The 26,390-nt window shown below is 43.7% G+C and overlaps 1 protein-coding gene across 4 annotated transcripts in view; it reads right to left on the bottom strand.

Annotated features, from left to right (window-relative positions):
• The window catches only part of ccny (cyclin Y), a 46,104-nt gene that overhangs the window by 5,799 nt on the left and 13,915 nt on the right, over positions 1–26,390 (bottom strand). Inside the window, exons 2-10 of one of the 4 annotated variants that reach the window (XM_063206439.1) lie at positions 18,447–18,521; positions 14,326–14,360; positions 12,737–12,760; positions 11,867–11,967; positions 10,829–10,864; positions 10,255–10,312; positions 9,738–9,857; positions 4,609–4,775; positions 1,244–1,406 (exon numbers count right to left, since the gene is read on the bottom strand). In XM_063206439.1, the coding sequence (XP_063062509.1) occupies positions 1,244–1,406; positions 4,609–4,775; positions 9,738–9,857; positions 10,255–10,312; positions 10,829–10,864; positions 11,867–11,967; positions 12,737–12,760; positions 14,326–14,360; positions 18,447–18,521 (779 nt within the window). Of the gene's footprint in view, positions 1–1,243; positions 1,407–4,608; positions 4,776–9,737; positions 9,858–10,254; positions 10,406–10,828; positions 10,865–11,866; positions 11,968–12,736; positions 12,761–14,325; positions 14,361–18,446; positions 18,522–26,390 lie in introns of all 4 variants that reach the window. The other 3 variants (XM_063206436.1, XM_063206440.1, XM_063206437.1) reach the window with 3 other exon arrangements.

The raw sequence follows: 26,390 nt of genomic DNA on the forward strand, positions 1-26,390 counted from the left end.
ATTAAATTATTAAATGTCAATTTCAAAATAAAACAATAGGTCGTAGATCAAAGGATGCTGTCAGCATTTATTCAATTACATTTCTCGGTGGTGATAAACCTGGAAGTTCATAACGCATTCGATTTGCTTTGACAGAACTAAGCTGGCAAAACTGAACACAACCTATAGCAATTGTGCATGGAGTGAGTGATTTGTTTTGATAAAGAATGTACACTTTATTTGCTTTGGCTGTACAATGGAGTTTGGATGTACAATTGGACTTAGCAATGGAAAAGCTAGACAGGTGTAGTGAAAAACGAGGGTCTGGAACTGGTGCTTGTATGTGATGTTGGTGGTCTTGAAGTGGGTGTTGTCTAGATTAAGGGTGGCTGGAGGGAATGGGCTAGAGATGCAATGACCCATGTACTTGGGCTGCACGTTATCAGAAAAAAAAATGGATAATCGATAATAGCATGCAATACCTCGATAATGATATTTAAACGATATTTAGAAATATAGCCGATTGTTTTTTCTTGTCACTAGTTTGTTGGCCTGTGTGGGGGGCGTGGCTTTGGTCATGGTGGGCTTCTTGCGCATTTGTTGATATTCTGCTAATTATTGGACTGCACAAAAATGTTTTACTTGTTAGCGACAACTAATTATTTTTCGCGATACACATATCGCCACTCTTGATACCGCGATGTCGGTACATTTTCGATATATTGCGCAGCCCTAGTATGTATTCATGTTTTGAGGAATGGGAGGAATGTCCATTTACGTCCGTTTTCATACAGTGAGACCAAAGACAAATTTCATGCTGGTATGCAAAGATGTAGGTTTGGCTTTGAAAGTGGTGGCAAATAGTCCGGGTAAGCTATTTTTGCATCATATTTGTCAAAAAAGTGGTGGGGATAAGCTAGGTTTATCTCAAAAGTATGCAGGTAGGGATGCAAACGATTAATCGACAAATTCAACCTACAAGAGACCCAGGTGAAATGGGCATGTGAAGAGGGGTGTGAATAGTGGGAATATTTAAAACACCTTTGGATTAAATAATTGAAATAGAACTAATTTAAATGTGCTATTTTATCTAATTTTTTAATTAAGATTTTTAGATTTAGTAGTTTTTTTTCGAGAAACATTGAGATTTCGATCGATAAGGCTATCAACTAATGATTAATGAATTAATCGATAATTTGCATCCCTATATGCAGGCATGACAAAGTCTTTTCTATTCTATTCTATTCTATTCTCTTCTCCTCACCTCTAGTTTCGTGGCCTTTTCCCTGCTGAGAGGCTCGAGGGGGAAGCTGAGGTTGTTGGCCTCCGAGAGCGAGCGCAGGTCGAAGTAGTACTTGGCGTAGACGCTCGACGGCACGTTGATGTTGAACTGCAGCAGCTCCAGGAACTGCCTCTCCAGCTCGTTCCTGCGCCACAAGGACACAACACACAAAGAATGATTACGTTATTTACATTACATTACACTTAAGAGGAGACAAGCGCAAGTGGAGGAGGCAAGGACACATATTGGGATGCACCCCTTATGCTACATTACATTACACTTAGCGGACGCTTTTGTCCAAAGTGACATACAGTTATCATGTTAGGGTGCCTTGCTCAAGGGGACTTCAGCCATGGATGGAGGTGCAGGGAGAGGTGATGGTGGGATATTAACTTTCAACACTCTGATCTTAAGACCACTAGGGCCATGGCTGCCCAGAATAAAAATAAGAGTAAAAATATATTACAAGGAAATCCTTAAAACACATGAATAAAGACAGTCTAACAACACACAGGCAAACAACAATGACAAACAGGGGCCATGACCCCTCCATTCCAAGTTATAGACAGAAGCTCGTTCTTGGCGAAGAAGTACAACACTGTAGCGAAGGGGAGAAGAGAGTTGTCCAGTCAGGACTCGAACCCTGACCCTCTGAGGTAGCAAACTGGGGCTCTGATCGCTACACCAAAGAGCCAGGCTCGTCAGTGTGACAGTCAGAACACACCCACAACACACACAAATTAGAGGAGTGGGCTAAAAAAATACCTCAGGGGTGCCGTGGAAACGTGGCAGATAAATAAATTATGTAATATAATACATATTTGTCTAAATTGATAAGTCAATGCTAGTCTCGCTAGTCGTTACGGCTTGTTGGTTTGGGGTGCCTTGAAATTTTTCATGAATTGAAAGGGTGTCTCGCCTATAAAAAGGTTGAGAAACACTGCTTTAAATGACTCAAAAATGGTCCCCACACCCAATTAAAAATCTCCTCCTCCCCCCCCCACATAAAAGTAACCCGCTCATACAGGGCACGCCCTTCTAATGATGCAACACCTTCGGCATTGCTAAATTAGTCGTAAAAGAGCTCGTTCAAGTACTTTCTGAGCTCAGTCGCGCTGGGGAACTCCACCCACTTGGTCGGGAAGCAATCAACTTTGAGCAGCTCCAATGGCCCTGGGTAGAGGCATGTTCAAGGGAGTTGGGACTAAGACAATGTTTGGTTTAAACTTCGGCACAGCCCTTTCTGGCATCGACCAGTTGCAGACCGAGGGAGGTGGGTTAAACATGCCGTTTGGAAACGTTATTTGTTATCTTCTTAGTCAGACCAGAATCTCTGTACGAGATTTGAAAGTCGATGATAATCAAGCCATCCCTGGCTATGATTTGCTATATAATGCAGTATACTTTGTTATACTGTTGAAGTGTTATGTCTGTAATGTCATAGTAATGTTACACGGTTGAAGTTTTATGTACCTAAACAAACTGCTGCCCAGGTTCAGAGATAGTGTGTCCATAGGACAGTGAAGCAGAATATGCTATTTGAAATGCCTAGGCTAACGTCCTACTGATCAGAAACACACACACACACACACACACAGACACAGACACAGACACAGACACACAGACACACACACAGACAGACCCATACACAGACCCACACACACACACACTCAATCTTCCTGTCAGTGTTCCTTCTCTAAACCAAATGTCAGTATATATCCAGACATGCAAACAGGGCCGGAATAATGCACAGGCTGGATATGGCTGCAGCCTAGGGCCCCCACAGGCTAGATATGGCTGCAGCCTAGGGCCCCCACAGGCTAGATATGGCTGCAGCCTAGGGCCCCCACAGGCTAGATATGGCTGCAGCCTAGGGCCCCCACAGGCTAGATATGTCTGCAGCCTAGGGCCCCCACAGGCTAGATATGGCTGCAGCCTAGGGCCCCCACACGCTAGATATGGCTGCAGCCTAGGGGCCCCACAGGCTAGATATGGCTGCAGCCTAGGGCCCCCACAGGCCAGATATGGCTGCAGCCTAGGGCCCCCACAGGCTAGATATGGCTGCAGCCTAGGGCCCCCACTACAGGCTAGATATGGCTGCAGCCTAGGGCCCCCACAGGCTAGATATGGCTGCAGCCTAGGGCCCCCACAGGCTAGATATGGCTGCAGCCTAGGCCCCCCGCAGGCTAGATATGGCTGCAGCCTAGGGGCCCCCACAGGCTAGATATGGCTGCAACCTAGGGCCCCTACAGACTAGATATGGCTGCAGCCTAGGGGCCCACAGGCCAGATATGGCTGCAGCCTAGGGGCCCCCACAGGCTAGATATGGCTGCAGCCTAGGGCCCCCACAGGCTAGATATGGCTGCAGCCTAGGGCCCCCAGAGGCTAGATATGGCTGCAGCCTAGGGCCCCCACTACAGGCTAGATATGGCTGCAGCCTAGGGCCCCCACAGGCTAGATATGGCTGCAGCCTAGGGCCCCCACTACAGGCTAGATATGGCTGCACCCACTACGGGCTAGATATGGCTGTAGTCTAGGGGACCCCACAGGCTAGATATGGCTGCAGCCCCACAGGCTAGATATGGCCGCAGCCCCACAGGTTAGATATGGCTGTAGCCTAGGGCCCCCACAGGTTAGATATGGTTGCGCTGCAGCCTAGGACACACACAGGCTAGATATGGCTGCAGCCTAATTGCAAAACTGTCACAGGATGCAATATTGAAAATGTTGAGTACTGATGGTAGACATGGTATTGCAATTCCTACTTTGTAATAATGACACCATGTAAATTTGTCATGATATTTGCCTTCCAGGGGGCCCACAACAACCTGTAGCCTAGGGGCCCCAGACCATCTTAATCCGGCCCTGCATGCCGACCATACCGGAAGAGTATTACGATTGCCATAAGAGACATCATACCATAAGACGACCACATGGTAGCCAGCCTCCCTCATCCACGTCTGGATATGTAATACCCGTCTGCATATTACTCGTTGTCTGGATAACTGGCCTTTGTCCAAAACACACACTCACAGCATGTCTTCCACCATCCCACACATGTCTGAATACCTGACATTGTCCGTAGGCACACGCACGCACACACACACAAGCACAGGCACACACACACACACACACACACACACACACACACACACACACACACACACACACACACACACACACACACACACGCACACGCACACGCACACGCACACACACACACACACACGCACACACGCACACACACACACGTACTCACGCACACGCACTCACGCACGCACTCACGCACGCACGCACGCACGCACGCACGCATGCACGCACGCACGCACGCACGCAGAGTGACTCACATGTCTTCGACGGTGATGTCCTTGAGTATTTGGCAGTAGTCCACGTTCCACACAGCCTGGTCGTCCCAGACCTTGGAGGCCAGCAGGATGGCGCCCAGTACGATCCTCTTCCAGTTAGCCGGGCAGATGTCGATCTCCGCGTACGTCAGCAGCCTTTCAAGGTACACCTGGAAGTAGAGTTAGGAGTTCGTTTTTGTAGGTGCCACATGCTACATTCGATGCACAGCCAACAAGTCAACTAGCCTGGGAACTCCCATACTGCCTTTAGTTCTACACAATCGTTTTGATCTGAAAGACAGTCTGGCGAGGATGACTCATAACGGACAAGATCATGGTTCCTGTCTCTGTCCAATTAGAGAGCGGGACAGGTGTGTCATAATGGCCAAGCATTCTGATCTTTACAGTTTCTCTGTCCAATCAGAGAGCAGGGCAGTGTGTCATAATAGCCAAGTATTCTGGCCCACAGACATCATATATGAAGACTAGATGCGTCGCCCGCCTTCCCGTCATGCAAGCCGAACGTCCGCGCATGGCGGCCATGTTAAAGCAGCCTTCTGGCTCAACCAGTTGCAGTGAGTTTTGGGTGTTGTATACTCTTCAGATGGCCATAATTCCCTCAAATTTATATCGATTTTCGAAAGGGTTGTTTTTTTATACAGTATAAAAAATTCCAAACGAAAGTATATGTTGATACTGCATAGTGATGAATATTCACAATATTATTATATTATATTACATTATATTATTATGTGCATAGGTCTAAAATCATGTATAATATAGTTCAGTAGGCTTATTCATGTAATTAAATAGATCCCATAAACAAATGCACAACGTAATCTTTTATATTTTCAGTAAAATAACAAATAAACGTTCACTTGTAGTATGCTTTGGTTTCGACAGCTCCACCTTGTGTTCAAAATGAGTCGTGACGCTAAAGCCATCCAGATAGAATTAACTTGTTGCGCTGTAGGCTACATCTCTCTTCCAGTACGTCATTGTCGTCTATAATTTGATGCAATGAATAATGATTAAAATGTGTATTAGCTGTAGGTCTATCACATTTTTTGGACAAATAGGTTAAGTGGGAAGTATTACTCTCCTGGGCGTTTTACCCCAGTCTACACTTAAGTTTTAAGGAGCCCTACCATTTATAAACACGTGTCAATATTTCAGTGAATTTAAGAATCCCAACGTTTCAACTCTTCAGTTTACTTCAGGTGTAACGGAGGGTCTGTGGAGAGTTTAGGCTGCGCTAATATGGCCGACCTGTGCGGACGTGCTTGAAATACGCGATGACGTATCTAGTCTTCATATATGATGTCTGTGTTCTGGCCCCTACGGAATTTAAAGTAGGCAGCTCCCCAGACCTAATCTCACTTGTGATTAGGTCTGGTGTTAACCAGGAAACAAGTCAACAGGTGCTGGATCAAAAACTACCAAAACAAGACAAGAGCAATCTGGGCCTCGGGGGAGTATTCCAAGAACATGGCTAAGTAGTAAATTATATTAGTAGGAAGATCGTGATTTTAAAAAATCGAAATCAAGATTTCATGCAAAAAAATTGTTGATACAGTGCCCTCCATAATTATTGGCACCCCTGGTTGAGATGTGTTAAAAGCCTTAAAATAAATTCAGTGTTTATTGCAGAAGAATACTGTCACACTGAAAATTGTAGGAAAATGTAGCCTTCAACTCAAATTAATTTGTAAGAAAATAAAAAAATCCCTGACTAAAAAATAATTATTTTTCATTAAATCACCTGTTCCACAATTATTGGCACCCTTAACAATTCCCAGGAAATAAATATAATTGAAGCATTTCTGTCATTTCTACAGTAGTTTACAAAGTTTACCAGAGTATGTAGGAACATTTAATTAGTAATTCATCACTTCCTGTTTCCCTGGGGTATAAATATGACGTGACACCGAGGCCATTTCTCTTATCCACTCTTAAACATGGGAAAGACAAAGGAATACAGCATACAAGTGAGGCAGATGTGCGTCGACCTTCACAGGTCAGGCAGAGGCTACAAGAAGATTGCCACTCAACTGCAGCTGCCCATATCCACTGTGAGAGGAATAATTAAGAAGTTCAAAACAACTGGAACAGTGGTAAACAAGCCTGGACGAGGACCCAAGTTTATTTTGCCACCACGCACAGTGAGGAGGATGGTAAGAGAAATCAAAAGATCTCCAAAGCTCACTGTTACAGAATTACACCAAATGGTAGCATCCTGGGGTCACAAAGTCTCCAAATCAACCATCAGGCGCTGTCTACACGCCAACAAGCTGTTTGGGAGGCATGCACGGAGAAAACCTTTCCTCACTCACAATCATAAACGCAAGCGTCTGGAGTTCGCCAAGCGGTATTGGGGCTTCAACTGGGACCGTGTGCTTTGGTCAGATGAGACCAAGATTGAGCTTTTTGGCAACAAACACTCTAAGTGGGTCTGGCGTACCACGAAAGATGCGCATGCTGAAAAGCACCTCATACCCACTGTGAAGTATGGGGGTGGGTCAGTGATGCTGTGGGGCTGTTTCGCTTCCAAAGGCCCTGGGAACCTTGTTAGGGTGCATGGCATCATGAATGCTTTGAAATACCAGGACATTTTAAATCAAAATCTGTTGCCCTCTGCCCGAAAGCTGAAGCTGGGTCGTCACTGGGTCTTTCAGCAAGACAATGACCCTAAACATATGGCCAAATCTACACAGAAATGGTTCACCAGACACAAAATCAAGCTCCTCCCATGGCCCTCTCAGTCCCCTGACCTCAACCCCATTGAGAACCTGTGGGGTGAGCTGAAGAGGAGAGTACAGAGGAGAGGACCCAGGTCTCTGGATGATTTAGAGAGATTCTGCACAGAGGAATGGCTGAAGATCCCTCTTTCTGTCTTTTCCCATCTTGTGAAACATTATAGGAGAATATTAGGTGCTGTTTTGTTGGCAAAAGGGGGTTGTACAAAATATTAACACCAGGGGTGCTAATAATTGTGACACACATTATTTGATGTCAAATAATTATTTCTTTATGTGGGATTTTTTCCCCACTGAATAAATGCACTTGTATTGAAGGTTGGATTTTTCTCTTTTTTTCCATTAAGGTCCCATATTATTTAGAAAAAAAATAAAATATTTGGAAGCTAAAAAACACATCTCAACCAGGGGTGCCAATAATTATGGAGGGCACTGTATGACATTTTTGTTTTGTGGTTTAAAGTGGAATTAAGTTTTATTCAGAATTAAAGTCAGTTAATTCCGAATTAAATGTCTCATGTCAACGTTGTTATGTATTAAATAACCGTTCGTTGCTTTAGATTAAAATGTCAGGTAGGTGTGATGTTAAGTTTGCCTGGCTCTTGCCAGACCTGTAGTTCCGCACAGCTTTGTGAGCTCCACTACTGGTAGAAACCAGGCTAATTTTATGTAATATAATGTAAAAATTAGGGCTGTAACGATATTGTATAAAACCGAAAAATCATGACACACAGAGTCACAATACTGTATCGCCATTAGGGTGACCACCTGATAATAAGTCCAAGGGGGGACAAGGGGTATGCTTCGTGTGGGACAGACCCTGGTGTGCACGCACACTCACGCACCCCCCCCCCCCCCCCAACATTCATACCACCTTACATATGAATATAATATACTATATGATATATTATATTCATATATTCATTCATTATATATGAAATATTATATTCATAGTGATGTATCCCCCTACACCTTGGGCGTTATATGCCACAAGGCATGGATAGGTAACAGGTAGGCCTATTAACCTAAATATTGTGCATATGGACATAATATTATGCAACCAATATGCCGTTTTTCCCTTCTAAATACTGCAAATATAAAGTAGCCTAGGCTACAGATAAAATGTAATCAGTGCTTAACCCCCAGATCCCTAATAAATACGTTAATTAATAATAGCAACACATTAAGGAATTTAGACATTGTCAGTAGACCTCCATGTGATACAATAAGTGAACATAATTTTAATGTCTTGAAAAGACACCTTGTGCATCTGTGCAGTTGTGCCAAATTGGTATGTTATGAGGACCTAGGCTACATTTTACAATAAGAATTTTAGCAAGCAACATCTGAGCATTTGGGGGAAACACTTCAACATTTGGATCTAGCAATTCTTGGCTGACATTGCAATTCCTGCTCTTATGTTTATTCTGTTACAAATACCAGGGGGTTTCGTAGCCTAATGGATGCAGGGTGGCACCGTAGTTGAAATATAGTCCTCTAATCACAGCATTGTGGGGAAAACAGCTTGCATTTAGCAATAAACCAACCTAGGTAACTGCTTCACTGATGCATTCTGTTGCAAAAGTCATGGACTAGGGTCTGTTTTCATATTGATCCAAGGTGGTTCAGTGTTGTTGGACTCTCCTAACTGGACAAAAAGTCAGTAGATTCCCTCGCGTTGCGATGTGCGCGTCACATCGGTATTAATTAAGAACTGCCGCTTCTCGCGGTCGCGGTTAGCTTTCATAATATAGAACGCATACTATTAAGGAAGAATCGGTCCGTTTGCTGCTAGGGTGTTGCTAAAAAGTAACATGGAACGAAGTTATATCCCACCTCTGACTTGCGTTGATGCAGGTGGGTCTTGGAACCCCTGTGTGACTGCCTATGTATCAGGGATAGAGAGACGCTTTTTTTTCGAGCACACTTTTTTATTGATTATGCGGGACAAACTGTCAATTCGCGGGAAGCATGATTTGGGCTTGAAGTGCTGTACGCGCACACGCTACGCGGGACGGGTGGTCACCCTAATCGCCATACAAGGAGGCAATATCGTGATACGCCATTTTTAAGATTTGCTACCCATCAGTCCAGAACACAGTCCCATGATATGAAGTGATAGTGCTTTCAAGCTTAAAATCATCATCATTATTATATTATTTAAACTTTTGTAACCTATTGTAACCTATTCTACCTATAAACCATCATAGTTTTTCATTCATAATTTTATTTTATAATGTTGGCAAATGTGAAATCATGGGGTGTATCGAACTGTGAGTCGTGAGGTGAGTGTACATAAAAAAAATATATATCAAAGACAGAGTTACTATAAAGTTCTATCAAAGTTGCAGTTATGTCAAAGACAGGGTAACTGACCAGTGTTACGATGGCACACTCAGCAGTCAGCTGCGCGGCACTGAAGAGCGTCCGTACGAAGCGGTAGATCTGCTTCTGCTCCGGATCGTGCTTATCGTAGTCCAAGGGGATCTCCGACTTCTGGGGAGAGGAGAGGGGAGAGGAGAAGAGGGGAGAGGAGAGAGAGGAGAGGAGAGGAGAGGAGAGGAGAGGAGAGGAGAGGAGAGGAGAGGAGAGGAGAGGAGAGGAGAGGAGAGGAGAGGAGAGATGAGGAGAGGATAGGAGGTAGCAGAGGAGAGTAGATAGTAGAGGAGAGTAGAGGAGAGGGAGGGGAGCAGAGGAGAGGGAGGGGAGCAGAGGAGAGTAGAGGGGAGCAGAGAGGAGAGGAGAGGAGAGGAGAGGAGAGGAGAGGAGAGGAGAGGACTTGTTTAAGACAGGGCATACACATAACATCACATCACTAGACTATTGCCCAACCTTACACAAACACATACATACTGTACAACACACAGGACAATACACAGAAGGTTCCACTTACCGAGAGAGGATGGAGCTTCTCATCGAAGATGTCTAAGAGCATCCTGCCGTCCACGTCCCTGCAAACCAAATCCAAGCACAGAAAGCCATTGGAGACTGTAGGTTTCTCAGCCGGGGCGCTACAGCCCTCCGAGGGGCGTTGGGGAGGAGCCCTAGGGGGGCGTTGAGAAGGATACAGCTGAGAGGGGGCGGTGCTTAGCTGTCATTTATGGGGCATTAGTCCGTTTAATTTTGTAATACTAAGGGGTGGCTTATGACGAGGTCAAGGGGGCGTTGGGAGGCTTATGATGAGGTCAAGGGGGCGTTTGTTCAAAAAAGGTTGTGAATAACTGGCCTAGATAATGAGCAATTCTGTACTAATGCAGAGTTGTGGAAAAACATAACAACTAATGCATCACCTGTTTTGAAAGTGCGTCATGAATAAAAATAAATAAATACGGTTTGATCTGATTTCAGACAAATTGGTGTACATAAAAAAAAATATAAAAAATCAGTGTACTGACAAATCAGTGTACATAACGTTGCTTGGTTAAAGTAATATTGACATTTCACTGTTTATTCAATGTGATACATACCTGTTCTTTATATGGTAGTATATTGCGAGGGCGACACTGCAGACAGACAGACAAGGAAAATGACTGCATTAAATATGCATTACATAGCATTTCTCCAATCATTCCTTACTCAGGATTTCAGTGTTTATGCATTTATAGTAAGCTTCTGCTAAATGTTGTGCAATGGGTTGTGCCGTTCTCTGGGTACGGCAGTGCAAATTTTACCTCCAAGCTAGCAGTTAGCATTGAGTCCTATGAGACCAGCTGGCGGCTAACTGGTCTCAAAGGACTCAATGTTAACTGCTAGTTTGGAGGTAAAATTTACACTGCCATACCCAAAGAAGGGTCGAACGCACAGGAGAACAATCATTTAACTCAAGGGGAGGTGTAATATGAGATTATTTCCAAAAATGGGACAGTAAGCTCATCACTTTAAGTGTAAACAGTCCCTTACCACTTGATGGTGTATTTGTCTGCTATATGTAATGTATTGTAATAGAATGTAATGTAAAGTAATATTATAATATAATGTAATGTTAAGTGTAGTCTCTTACCACTTGATGGTGTACTTGTCTGCTATATGTAATGTATTGTAATAGAATGTGATGTGAAGTAAAATTATAATATAATGTTAAGTGTAAACGGTGTCTTACCACTTGATGGTGTGCTTGTCTGATATATATAATGTAATAGAATGTGATGTAAAGTAATATTATAATATAATGTAATGTTAAGTGTAAACAGTCTCTTACCACTTGATGGTGTACTTGTCTGCTGTATGTAATGTAATACAATGTGATGTAAAGTACTATTATATAATGCAATGTTAAGTGTAACCGTCTACTTGTCTGATATATATAATGTAATAGAATTTGATGTAAATTAATATTATAATGTAAAGTAATATAATATAATGTAATGTTAAGTGTAAACAGTCTCTTACCACTTGATGGTGTACTTGTCTGATATATATATAATGTAATAGAATGTGATGTAAATTAATATTATAATGTGAAGTAATATTATATAATGTAATGTTAAGTGTAAACAGTGTCTTACCACTTGATGGTGTACTTGAGGTTGGGCTGGCTGACCGTGCTGTCGTCCAGGAAGATGGTGGAGCAGGAGCTGTACTTGCGTCTCAGGGGCACCGCCATGTGCTGTAATGACACACACATTTACGTCATGTTTACGACTCCTTCATGACCGTCACGACACTGTTCTGACACTTATGACACCATCATGCAATGCGTATGACGCCAGTCTCAAGTCAAGTGTAACCAAAGTTTCCATTAATTTCTTTGTAAGGCTGATCAAACACGGTCCAATAAAACAAAAAGAAGCTAATTTTTCTTTTTTTTTTAAAAAGGTGTGTACATGCACAATAACTGTAGTGACTATTACAGTGGAGTCAATCATCCATTTCAACCCTCTTGGGCACAAACACACAAACAGGTGCAGGTATAAATTAAAGACAAGTTTTGGAGTGAGAGGTCCGCACACTTAAAATCCTTTTTCCTTTATTAATTATTTCATGGCTGGATTATGTTTCGACTTCAACAGTCTTCATCAGAATCGGATGAAGACTGCTGAAGTTGAAACGTAATCACTCCAAACCTCTCACTGCAAAACTACAGTCAGCCTGTGTCCTGCACCTTTTCCTGGGATATGCACAATCTTCACCTTCGAGATCATCAGGGCACTAAATTAACTTTTTTCGTCACCAGCCAAAATGGCAAAAACGTACTCCATAATGGGTCAAAGTGGCTAGTGAGTTGGTCTTTTCTACCAGCCAAATGGAAATTTCACCAGCATTTGGCCTGTTGGCTGGTGTTAATTTAGAACCCTGAACATCATATAAATTAAAGACAAAATATGTGCAGACAGACACTATATGAAGAGATGAGAAGGTCAGGGGTAATACTTTACCTTGGACTCGGTGATGTGAGTTAACTTGCGAAGCGGGGAGGGAAGGAGGGATTTAAGAAGAGTTTATGATTTGAACAATTTTCAAATGATCATCCAGTATAATATCTAATAGGATTAACTGCAGGCTAGGCTGCATCTATCATTATGAAGATTTGGCTAGAATGGCAGGGCATGCAAAAATCAATGGACACATAACATAACATCAGGTTCACCCACAAGCAGAGGATTATAAAGTAGAAGTAATCTGGCAGTGAATCAACTTCATTGGCACCGTGGAATATTTGTTGATCAATAATAACGAGATCATGTATTAGTGTTGTACAATAAGTACATTATGAAGAGTACCTCTACTTCATACACATCTGCCCAGAAGTGTATATGGGTCAGTGACGTTTTGGTAGTAGCACACGTCAGGTTGGTGCAACCACAGCTACAGTAAATGCCACAATTTTATGGATTAGATGTTTTTTGTTGGTTTAGTGGATAATCTATGAAGCCTATTCATTGCAGTAGCCTACATTAATGTCCAATTACTAATGAATTTATCTGCATTCGCTGAGGTTGTACCACTTGATGTCTGAGCTAAAAAAAACGTCATTGACCGATAAACAGGCCAGCACAGCTAGTCTCCCACTCCCCATGTCAAGACCCAACACCATTGATTTAGAGCTCTCGATGCCGCGTTCAGTCTTTTGGTATGGCCACTGATTTAGAACTCTCGATGCCGCGTTCAGCCTTCTGGTATGGCCATTGATTGGGTATGGCCAGCCCTGGGGGCCGGCCATCTTGGTCCGGTGTGACCGATTAAAATGGGGCATGTTAAAGGGGGATGACGTGACAAAACACCTGTTGACAATCATTTTACACTTTGAAAATCATGTCATAGCACTACGGTTCGAAAAAAGGATGGATACTCGTTTTGTTTTGCGGTATGTTATGGGACTATATTGTCCTACAGGTGGAGTGATCTACACTAGTCTATAGGACTAACCATACGAATACACAGTATTCTGCAATAAGTAGGCCTATCGTGAAACAAGTGCGCCGAGCACGCAGAGATGTTCCAAGTGATCATTCCCAGCTAAAATGCCCCCAGTGGATCGGTCACACCGGTATCCTTTCATTTTTCACAGGTGTTGTTTTACCTCCACCTACAGGATAATGTGTGCAACGCCTTGTTTCTGAATGCCGTCAGAGTTACATGGCGGTTAAACATGGCGGCCATCTGACTGAGGCCACTCGTTTCCAATACAAAAGAGTGGCCAGCGTGCGGCGTCTACTGTTCTATATCGACAACTCAACACAACTAAGCCATTTCCAAAAAGTATCCATTTTGATGTTGTGAGATAGAAAGAGGAGTGCAGAGGAAGCACTGTATATAATACATAACCATGCAGACTAAATCAGGACAAGCTGGAATGATTGGGTCATGCTTAGCTCCATCTCCCCTTTACTATGCACACGGTCTCAGCCTCAAAATGGCCGAAATGACATAAAGCAAGTTGAATATGCAGCATGTGTAGTGATGAGATGAATTACATGGAGATCAATAAATAGGTATGTTGATAAGACCCTTAAAAGGTACTCACATGGTTAATGTAGAGACTTTTCCGCTTTTCCCTTACTGTAAAGAAAAAAAAACATTATTTAGACATCTCACTTGACATCTCTTAACATCAATATCCCTCATTGTACAATTCTCATCATTTTCTATGCATTTAACCAGTGGATGCACTTAACTATACTCTTGTTTGCCAGACAGTACTACTGGTTACTGCCTACAATTCACTGTCTCTGTTCCTTCACCCATGGCAGCTTGTCCTTTATGTATGTGCCTTGCTGCTTATTTCCCCTGTCCATTGAGTGCCTTATGTCGGGAATGTGCCAAAACCTTTATTAGACAAAGTGCGCTCAACTCCGAAAAGTTTCTTACAAGGTCTTTGGGTGTGAGCAAACAGCAAAGTTCAGGTATAGTAAAAAAGCCGCACTCCCGGATCAGTTTCTTGCAGTTTTAATACTGGATTAGCATGGCAGACAGACAGACGTTTCGGCCTTCTTCAGCGTCTTTGTGTGTGCCAAAACAAATTCATTTACATGGCAGTGAACTTATTGAATCCACTCTTCACTACGAGATTGTTTGTTTTCTTCCCCTTAGAAGAGTGGGAAATATGAAGGATAATAGAAAGAAATCACAGACTGTATGCCAGATGGCACGTCAAAACATCACATCATCGGCCACAAGAAGACCACCACATCACTGGCAGGAGGGACAACAGGAGCAGCAGCGACAGGTATATGAGCACTCACTGACAGACAACAACACTCTCTCAGAAGAATCCTTTTATGCACATAAGGCCTGTGTGTGTTTGTGTGTGTGTGTGTGTGTGTGTGTGTGTGTGTGTGTGTGTGTGTGTGTGTGTGTGTGTGTGTGTGTGTGTGTGTGTGTGTAAATCGTACATGCCTGTCTGTGCGTGTGAATCTGTCTGCCTGTGTGAGTCCATCTATTTTTCGATCTGTGTGTGTGTGTGTGTGTGTGTGTGTGTGTGTGTGTGTGTGTGTGTGTGTGTGTGTGTGTGTGTGTGTGTGTGTGTGTGTGTGTGTGTGTGTGTAGGTCTGTCTGCCTCTGTCTGTGTGTGTTTCTTCATTAATGCATGACTGGGGGACATTTTAGACTTCTGTAACAGAGAACAGGTATCTCTGTGACAACTGTCTGTGACACTGATCTTGACACAGTCAGTGACAGTGGACCTCTGAAGAGCACTCCTGGCTGGCTTAGTAAGGACTTTTTCCCAGTTCTTCTAGAATTTTACTTGAACACTCTACAGCTCCTATAGAAGTCTCTGTTAAAAATCTCGCAAAGTCCTTATGACATCATAATGAGAATTTTGGCAAAATTCTAATCACATATTTGTGACGTTACTCCTGGCTGGCTAAAGGACAGTCCTCCCGGTTGATGATGTTGCATATCATTGAGGCATGCAGGGGTGCCTGCCGACAGGGGAGGACAAAGGGGACAGTTGTCCCAGGCCCAGGGAGAGAGGGGCCCCAGAAGTGGGTCCTCATTACATTCTATGTATTGGGCTGGGGGCCTTTACAGGTTACTTTCTCCTGGGCCCAGCCAAAGCTGTCAGAGGCCCTGGAGGCATGTGTGTATGGACCTCAATCAGGATGTTTAACAGGGTCAAAGACGTGCAAAATGAAATTGTCATTCAGTGTACCTTCTGATGACTGTAACTGTAAAAAACATGACTCTTTTTATTTTATTTTTTTCCAGTGAATTCATGAAAGCCTCGGCTGTCATCCATTCACTTGAAACAATTTAAAAATCATGTTTTTTTACAGTTACAGTCAGCAGAAGGTATCCGTAACACTGAATGACAATGCCATTTTGCACGTCTTAAACCCAACAGCATTTGCCAGACCTGCTAGACTCTCAGATTAAAACTTTTCACTGCAGAAGAAGAGAGAGCAACACTGCTGATTTGCGTTACCACAACTTCATATTTTTGGCGTGTTGTTTTTTTTTTGGAGCAATAACGTCAGAATGTCTAAAAACAGTGATGCTGTAGAGTAGAGTTGCACTCCTCTTCTGCATAAAGAAAACAATTCAACTTTGAAAGCATCATTGCTAAATTGTAAGCAGCTTACTCAGTTTCCAATGGGAAATTGCATTGCAACTAAGTAAGTTGCTAACTTAGTTAGCAAAGACGTTATCGAGAAACGCACCCCAGACTCAGAGTAAATACCACGACATAAAGCAACAGCGCGGGCACATTAGCACATGAACGCACCAACACACTGCAGCTAGGGATGCAAATTATCGATTAATTCATTACTCATTAGTTGATAGCCTTATCGATCGACTTACGATTAATTGATAAGCGGCGTTTTCCCCCCGAAATCTCAATGCTTCTCGAAAAAAAAACACCTACTGAATGTAAATATTTTAATAAAAAATTGAGATAAAATACCACATTTAAATTACTTCTATTTCAATTCTTTAATGCAAAAGGTGTTTCAAATATTCCCACTATTCACACCCCTCTTCACACACACTCTTCACATGCCTATTTCACCTGGGTCTCTTGTAGGTTGAATTGTGGATTAATTGCGATTAACGTTTTTTAATCGATTAATGCATTGATCGATTAAAGTCAATTAATCGATTAATCGCTTGCATCCCTAACTGCAGCACGTACAGGAAGCACTTTACACCACGTAGAGAGAGTGCCAGTGTTCTCCCAGACCACTACAAGGCACACAAGGCTTACCTTTCTTACTGGGGGCGGGAACTGCAAAAGAGAGCGCTGGTCTAAGACTCATATTTAATATTTCAACTCCACATATACCCATGGAGTGTTTGGACATTGCAAATGCATGTGTGCATGTACACACACACACATTCACATGTACACACACATTCACGTGTACACAAACATTCACGTGTACATACACACACACACACATTCACGTATATCTTGGGTGAGCCAGTGCCAGTCAGTTCAAGGAGAGTAAAGTTCCAGAAATAAGCTTCATTTAAAATGCCACCATTTAAAAAATAATAATAATAAAATAAATACTTCTAAATGGCTCGTCAGTGATAGTCTCACTTCTGCTTAAAAGAATCATTAGGTCCAACTGAGGCAGGATAGCTATACGATTCAGACAAAGTTGGAGGCAGACAACTGGATCTCTCACTGCCAGCGAGATCGAGATGATCACAGGTCGTATATTAAAAGTTAAGTTAAAGGGGAATTCCACCGGTGGATACATGAATATGTATTGAAAGTGGGTCATATATGTAGTAGAATAGTTGCATACATTTCTAATTGGGTGCCTTCTTGGCTGAGAAAAGGCAGAAAATGACTTTTTAGTGCTTGTGGATTTGAGACAGCAATCCCCATAATGCATTGCAATGCTCACACAGGCCACACCCACGCAGCTCTGCCAGTGACTTATTGGAGTCTCAATGCCAGTGATTTCAAAAGCACTGGCACACTGATCTGTGATAGGTCTGTTAGCGCATTAGGTCCAACCCCCTATGGGCGGGGTTGAAAGGTCTCAACAGAAATCCACCTCTCTTACACTTCCTCCTACAATGATGCAAAATGACGATTTTTACATCATCGTAGGAGAAAGTGTTAAGAGGTTAATACGGATTTCTCCTGTCTCAGGGGGAATTGAGAGTGTTGCACGACCATTCAAAAGTATGACTGGGTGTCTAGCAATGGAAAGCCTAATGCAAATGGGTGGAGTGTCCCTTTAACCCTCTGAGGTCTAAGGCCTTTCAGAGGCTTTTAGGCTGCTTGCACCACCCTAACATTTTCAAGTATTTTCATTTCATATATATATATTCGGGACCTGGAAGGTCTGGGGTTTCTAATGGTGTGACTTATATGTTTCAATGACAAAAACTCACAGAGTTACAGATTTGTTTTTGGAGACACATTGCCCTCTGAAGGGCACTTGGACCTCAGAGGGTTAAGAGGTAAGTCACCTAATATAGAAGGTCCTGGAGTCCTCAAAACTCTTAACCAGGTAAAGTTAAGAGGTGAATCATCTAATATAAGAGCCTGGAGTCCTCATTTTCTTAAGAACACACAGGACTAAAGGCTCTTCTATTAGATGATGTACATCTTAACTTCACCTGGTTTACTCCTAAACCAGCTTCTTATAGGCTTCTTCTTCGTATAGGCCCTAGTTCACTCACCGTCTGTCTGTGACTTGCTGAGGAAGATGGTGCTTGCTCGCGGGTGGTCTGAGGGATTGTACTCCATGTTGGGATCTGGAGAAGAGACATGGACAGAGAGGACATGGCATTTTTTAGTGAAAAATTTGCAGCAAATCCTGCAAAAGTGTTAATTATCATCAGGCATCGAAATCGGGTTTGAAATCAAGCTAGAATACTAAAAAGGTGCCTTTTTTCGCCATCTACAGGCAAGAACCAAGATGTGGCATTATTGATATCAACCAGGGGGTCAGGATTTGGCTGATCAGCTTCGCCAATTGGCAAGGCACTTCCTCGTCGCAATTCCACCACCACTTCGCTCAAAGAGGGTGGACACGATTGGTGGGTGCTCAAGTTTAGTGTTGGGCACACATACCTATACAGGTGTGTGGTTGGGCACCTCCATGCATCCAATGCCCGTCTTCCATATATCTTTCTGGTCAATCGTAAGTCAGTCATTAACGTGTCATGTAATTGACTGAGTAAACTGGTGGTGGAAACGACTCTCAATTTTGGCTGAATTCACTAGCCTAGCATTTCCCATTGAAATGACTGGAGGCAGGACTTATCCACTCTCTCCAGTTCTTATACTACCTCCATGATATCAACATTCACATGGTACTGGTCAGGTGACCATGTCAATTAAAATGTGCCATAGATAGCAGCATAGTTAAACAAGTCCAAATGTAGAGCCTTTTGTTCAGTTACGGTGACTGTGAGGACTTCAAGTACAGCACACGTCCCTCCTCAAGGCTTATTCGTGCTTTACACAGACAATCATCACCTACATCAGAATAGGCCAAAAATGAAATTACTCAACAAATGAATCACTTCCAAAATGATATATAATAATAATCAAAAGCTGCTGCAGATTTTTCTTCTTTACTTTAAGTAGGCCGGCCAGATACGATCCAGATATAAATCTTATAAATGTATAAATATTATCTGAAGTAAAAGGGAAGTGTCAACAACAGTAATGATGGTCATAAATAGTAACTGCATTCCACACACACAGCATATAAACGTCGCAACACACAGCCTATAAACGTCGCAAATGATTTGTGATGAAGGCCAGCAGTGAATTAAGTCCCCATGGTTTTCACACTTCCTTAAAAACTATGTCTACTCTCCTCCTGGAAAGTTTGGGAATCACTTATGCAGCGTGTTGACCTGTTTGCCACAGTAAAGGAAGTGGGTCATTGTGTGCTGTACAACATTTAAGTAGGCCTGGTAGTCCAACACCAAACAGCTTACATACATACAGCTGGTAGTGCAGTAATACACTTTCACCACTGGGTGGCACTGAACTGCAATGACGGGAGTGTACACACTCAGCCTCTAGCACTACCAGGGGGTATTTCCTTATCGAGGTATGTTTACCGTTTACTCTCAGCAAGCGGTAAATCTTCAAATATCAGACACCTCTGAATACAACCACAAGGCTCCACTATCAGTAGGTTTACGTACTCCAAGGCAACTTAACTGGCTAGTAAGACAGTGAGACCACTAAACAACAAGCGGTAGAGAAAGATAACAAGCAGGCCGGGCCTTTGATGTAGATGGGGAAAATATGAACAGAAAGGAGAGAGACACAGTAGTCTGATTTCTCAACATGGCTGGAACAGGGGAAGAGGGTGGGGGTCTGATAAAGACGCAACACACACACACACACACACAAGCGTGGCGTGGGGTGTCTTTTGTGTGCCACTCGTTTGAAGTATTAGCTCCTTTTGTTAGGCAGATCCACTCCACAACTCAAAAGGAGGCAAGGCGCGCGCACACACACACACACACGCACGCACACGCACGCACGCACACGCACACGCACACTCGCACAGTGCACACACACTTGCACACACTCGCACGGCTGTACAGAGAGGGCCGCCTTTGAAAGGAAAGAAGGACACACACGTACGTGACACATTATTAGCGGCCATACAATACAGCAGCATGGTTTACCCATGACATCATTCATAAGATTTACAGCTTTTTTTGGGGCCCATATTTGGACAATGTGCACTGTATGACATCACCAGTCTTTGGAAGAGGGAGGAAGTCACTTTTACACTTCCTGTCCGACAGGAAAAGGGAGGAAAGCTAAATCAGCAGGCTATGAATCAGGCTACCCCCCCACCGTCCGTGTTGCCAGATTGGTCGGTTTGCCTCACAACGGGCCTGTTTGGGGTGACATTTAGCAACCCTGGTAAGGCCTAAAGTACGATAGGCAAGGGAACACACTCCAACATTCACACTTTTGTTCCACGTTCCACTCGATCTAGCTTTATCCTAGAATGCAATAACTTGATAATGATATACTTCACGGTAGACTTTGGTTACATAAACAAAGCTTAAATAAACTTGCTTTTTATGGAGGGTCAATTTGTCAAGGAGATCCTCTGCTCTGTCTGTCCCCTCACGCCCACATTTCTGATTGGATCTGACATTCAATTTTACTGAGATAAGTGAAACGGAAAGTTTAAGTATTGACTGAAAGGAATCACAGTGCCATGAAAAAGTGACGTGCAAAGAGGGGTTACATTCTATGTTACTCAAAAGAGTTGAAACGGTACCCTTAAGTGTCCCTCCCAACGGGCCTGGGGTGACGATCTGCAGATAAAAAAGGGCATCGAACGGGTTTTTCCTGTAGTTTTATGGCCATAAAAATCAACAAAAGTTAAGTCAGATTGGGGGTGGGGGGGGAATTTAGTACATTTGGCAACCCTGCTAACGCCTAAAGTACGATAGGCAAGGAAACACACTCCAACATTCACACTTTTGTTCCACTTTCCACTCGATCTGGCTTTATCCTAGAATACAATAACTTGATAATGATACAGTATACTTGGAACCATCTTCAATGTTCTCAAGTTCACAAAACTGCCTTCCCAGTACCCTTTGATTTTAAGACAATCACCGACAAGTCAAAACACTGACTCAAATGAACGGAACTCAAAAATTCGATTGATCGATCACTGCAAACTGGTGTACTTATTTTATGATTTCAGTCAACAAAAAAAGTTATTTTACTTGAAAATGAACATGGAAGACATCATCAAACTGTACATCCAACCTCAGAAGATGAGGTGCTTAAAGCAAAAAGAGGTGTGCATGGAAATAAAACAAACTGAGTAACTGAGCTTTTTCTTGGACTTAAATATGAACAATTGATACACAAGGGGCAAAGTGCAGAATATACACTATTCTAATATGTCATACCATAGAATAAGCCACCTGCAAAATTGGCTAGTGACACTGAAATTGTTACCAGCCACAGCCAAGTTTTACCAGCATTTGGCCGATTGGCAGGTGCCAGTGTCAAGCCCTGGTCTACGCGCCTAGCTCTGTAGTGTACTTTGATTTGGTAACTCCTCTCTTTAGTGCAAAGGGTGTCAGAAGTGGGATGGTTTGCCACGAGGAGGCCATGGGAGGCATGGAGAGATCACGGTCGGGAACACTTGCCATGACTGGACATAATGCACCTGATCAAGCCATCATGGTAGGGCATGAGACAGTTAACATGACACTTAATAAAGTCACCATGGGGCCTAATGGTAGGGCACCGGGTTCGATTCCGGCCTGGGTCATTTGCCTCTCACTAACCACTAGTGGTGTGGATCGGTACTGCCCTCACGATCCGATTCAATCACGATTCGGGAGGTAGCGATTCCATTCGATTCGATCCTATGCGATCCGATCCGATTCAATTCTACAATGCATTACATTTCTACTGAAAGCAAAGCAAATGTTTAATCACTCATGATGAGGCAATACAAGTAGTCAGATACTGAGCAACAATTTATTGGCTGTTTTCTGTATCAGTCTGCATCTGTCTTACAATGTTTTGAAGTGCTTTTATTTAATTTAACATTCATTTGCTCCCGAAATATCCACGGAAGTAATTAAAACTTAAAAAAAATGCCGGATCGATTCTGGAACTTGCCGGATCGATTCTGGATCGTCCATGCCCCGCATCGATTCGGATCGCCGAATCGATCATTGTTGACACTACTACTAACCACTAGCTCCCTGTCCCTCCGTCACTGTCCTATCATAAATAAAAAGCCAAAAACATCTTTAAAAAAATAAATAAAGTCACCATGGGATCAGTTAACATGACGGGTTGTAGGCCTACAGTTGTTCAGTTGATAGTGATCATGGGAATAGTTAGCATGACACGGCACATTTCATACCAGTGATCATGGGAATAGATATCATGACACGGCACATTTCATACCAGTGATCATGGGAATAGATAGCATGACACGGCGCACAGTTGCAGAGATGATAAAGTGATCATGGGAATAGTTAGCATGACTCAGCAGCATAGCAGGCTGGGATGAAGAGATCATGAGAGCGGGCGCCACCGGGACGGGACAGGCCGGGGCAGGCCAGGCCGGGGCGGGGCGGGGCTAGGGGACTTGATGAATGGAGCATCATGGGGGCAGCTGTTCTCTCTGGGGAACTGGATACTATCTTGTGACCCGACCGGGGATGGGGAGCAGGATGAAAGCTGTGTGATGTGTGACATGTAGGGATGTATGTATGCATCACATGATCACAGACGCATTTTTATAAATACATTAAATTCCAAGTTAAAGGGAGGTGTTTTTTTACCCCATAACTAGGGCTGTGCAATATCAAATTAATAAACATTCAATCAATCAATCAATCAATCAATATTGCTGTCAAACTATATGAAATCTCATAATATCGAGTTGAAACAACTATTTTGTCGTTTGTCTATACAGCCAAAAGGTAGGCTATGTTACGCACAATACAGGGGTAGTCATGGGTAAGCGATTAGGGTGTCAGACTTCAACCAGTAATCAACCAGTGCTCTCCCCCATTCTCCTCCATGACTGAGGTACCCTGAGCATGGTAACGTGTATCGTCCCGCCGCACTGCTCCCCTAGGGGCGCCATTGAGGGCTGCCCCCTTGCACGGGTGAGGCATAAATGCAATTTTGTTGTGTGCGGTGTTCACTTGTGTGCTGTGGTGTGCTGTGTCACAATGACAAAGGGAGTTGGAGCTTCCCAATGGGCTTTCACTTTCACTTCACATCCCCCTCTACTTGAGCCATAGTGAGTGCAGAGCAGGGGTGAGTTTCTCAAAAGGGAAGTTGTTAGCCTGTTAGCAACTTCGGTAGTTGCCAATGGGAAAATGCATTGAAAGCAACGAACTAGCTAATGTAGTAAGCAACTTTGGTTTCGAGAAATTCACACCTGACTTGCTGTCCAACACTCATGCAGAACACCACAGTGCGCTTCTATAGGACTTTCCACTCACGCTGCTGAAGGGAGGGAAGATTGTAAATAGCTTGGGCCGGTCATTTTCCTTTAAAATAATACATAACTTAAATTAAAAATATTGTGATATCAATATTGACTGAAATAATCGTGATATTGATTTTTTTTCCATAATCGAGCAGTCACACCCACCCATAACTAATTTCGTAGGCTACATGAACATTATGATGTTAAGAGTACAAAATAAAACTGTACAGCAAAGTTGAGTTAAAGGGGTATGCCATTATTTTGGGGCTTAATACAGTTAAAATCGTTGGCCAAGGTATATAAAGGTGGTAAAGTGTCTCATTTTTCATGTAAGCCGTTGTCTTGCTTTAAGACAAGTTAAAAGAGGGAGCATGTCGCAAAGCTAGTGAAAGTCAATGGATCCATGTAGCATGCTACATGCTACACGGATCCATTGACTTTCACTACAGTAGCTTAGCGACATACTCCCTCTTTTAACTTGTCTTAAAGCAAGACAACGCTTAACATGAAAAATAAGACACTTTACCACCTTTATAAACCCCAGCCAACCATTTTAACGGTATTAAGCCCCAAAATAATTTCATACCCCTTTAAGTTCCCTGTGCTTCAAGGGCAAATTGTACTGCCCTCAATGAAATGATGAGTGAAACGGTACACTTTGGTTACATAAACAAAGCTTAGATAAACTTGCTTTTCGCACAAATGGAGGAGCAATTTGTCAAGGAGATCCTCTGCTCTGTTTGTCCCCTCACGCCCACATTTCTTTTTTCTTTTCTTTTTTTAAATATATTTTTTTAGGGGCTTTTAATGCCTTTATTTGATAGGACAGTCTGAGATAGTGACAGGAAGCGAGTGGGACAGAGAGACAGGGGAGGATCGGGAAATGACCCCGGCCGGACTCGAACCGGGGGCCCTGTGGGCCCCGTGGGCATGCAAGCCCATATGTGGGGGGCTTAGTGGGCTGCGCCACAGCGCCCCCTACGTCCACATTTCTGATCGGATCTGACGTTCTACGTTACTGAGAAAAGTGAAACAGTAAACTACTAGTTATCGAGTGAAAGGAATCACAGCGGCATGAAAAAGTGACGTGCAAAGAGGAGTTACATTCTATATTACTCAAAAGTGAGCAAACTGTAACCTGATAAGGTATCGACTGAAAGGAATCATAGTGGCATGAAAAAAGTGACGTCCAAATACAAATATTGTCATTAAAACATGAAAACATAATGGAAACGTGTCTGTCTGTGCGTAACAAAGGGAGGGTGCGTCGTGCCATATTCTACTCCACGCCATAATTCTTCACACTCCTAATCCAAACAGACTGAATATTCAAGCAGCCTCCCACCCACCCACACGACACACACACACACACCGCACTCCACCCCCACACACACACACACACACACAGACACACACACACACACATGACACACAGACGCAGACACACACACGACACACACACGACACACACACACACACACGACACACACACACACACACACACACACACACACACACACACACACACACACACACACACCGCACTCCACCCCCACACATGACACAGGCAAATGAAAGGATTCTTTGTGTGTGTTTTTGTGGAGCACTGATGGCGTGAGACGTCTTGTGCACGTCTAATGTGTGTGGGTGTGTGTAGCAGGAGACTGTGTGTGTGTGTGTGTGTGTGTGTGTGTGTGTGTGTGTGTGTGTGTGTGTGTGTGTGTGTGTGTGTGTGTGTGTGTGTGTGTGTGTGTGTAAAAGACATCTTGCGAGTGTGTATGTGTGTGTGTGTGTGTGTGTGTGTGTATGTGTGTGTGTGTGCGTGCATGGAAGCGATTGTGCGTGTGCGTGTGTGCAACAGAAAGGGGGTATCCATTGTGTCTAAGTGTCTGGCAGGTTGTGTTGGCAGAGGGGCAGACAAGGGGATAGGGGAGAGGGGAGAGGAAAGAGGAGAGAGGAGGAGGAGGATGGGGAGAGAGGAGAGAGAAGGAGGAGGATGAGGAGGATAGGGGAGAGAGAGGAGAGAGAAAGAGAGAGAAGGAGGAGGATGAGGAGGAGGATTGTGGAGAGGGGAGGAGGATAGGGGAGAAAGAAAAGAGGAAGAGAAGAGGAGGAGGATAGGGGAGAGAGGAGGAAGACGAGAAGGAGGAGAAGGAGGAAGATAGGGGAGAGAGGAGGAGAAGGAGGAGAAGGAGGATATGGGAGAGAGGAGAGAGAAGGAGGAGGAGGATAGGAGAGAGGAGGGGGAGGATATGGGAGAGAGGAGAGAGAAGGAGGAGGAGGAGGGGGAGGATATGGGAGAGAGGAGAGAGAAGGAGGAGGAGGAGGGGGAGGATATGGGAGAGAGGAGAGAGAAGGAGGAGGATAGTGGAGAGGAGGAGTATAGAGAGGATGAGGAGGATGAGGAGGAGGAGGAGTATAGACAGGATGAGGAGGAGGAGGAGGATAGGGGAGAGAGGAGAGGGGGAGGAGGAGGAGGAGGATAGGGGAGAGAGGAGAGAGGATAGAGAGGATGAGGAGGAGGATAGAGATGATGAGGAGGAGGAGATGAGTAGGATAGGGGAGAGGAGGAGGATAGAGGAGAGAGAGAGAGGAGGATAGGGGAGAGAGGAAGGGGGGAGGAGGATAGAGAGGATGAGGAGGAGGAGGATAG

Source organism: Engraulis encrasicolus, chromosome 9 (genome assembly GCF_034702125.1).
Source record: "Engraulis encrasicolus isolate BLACKSEA-1 chromosome 9, IST_EnEncr_1.0, whole genome shotgun sequence".
Taxonomy (NCBI): Eukaryota; Metazoa; Chordata; class Actinopteri; order Clupeiformes; family Engraulidae; genus Engraulis; species Engraulis encrasicolus.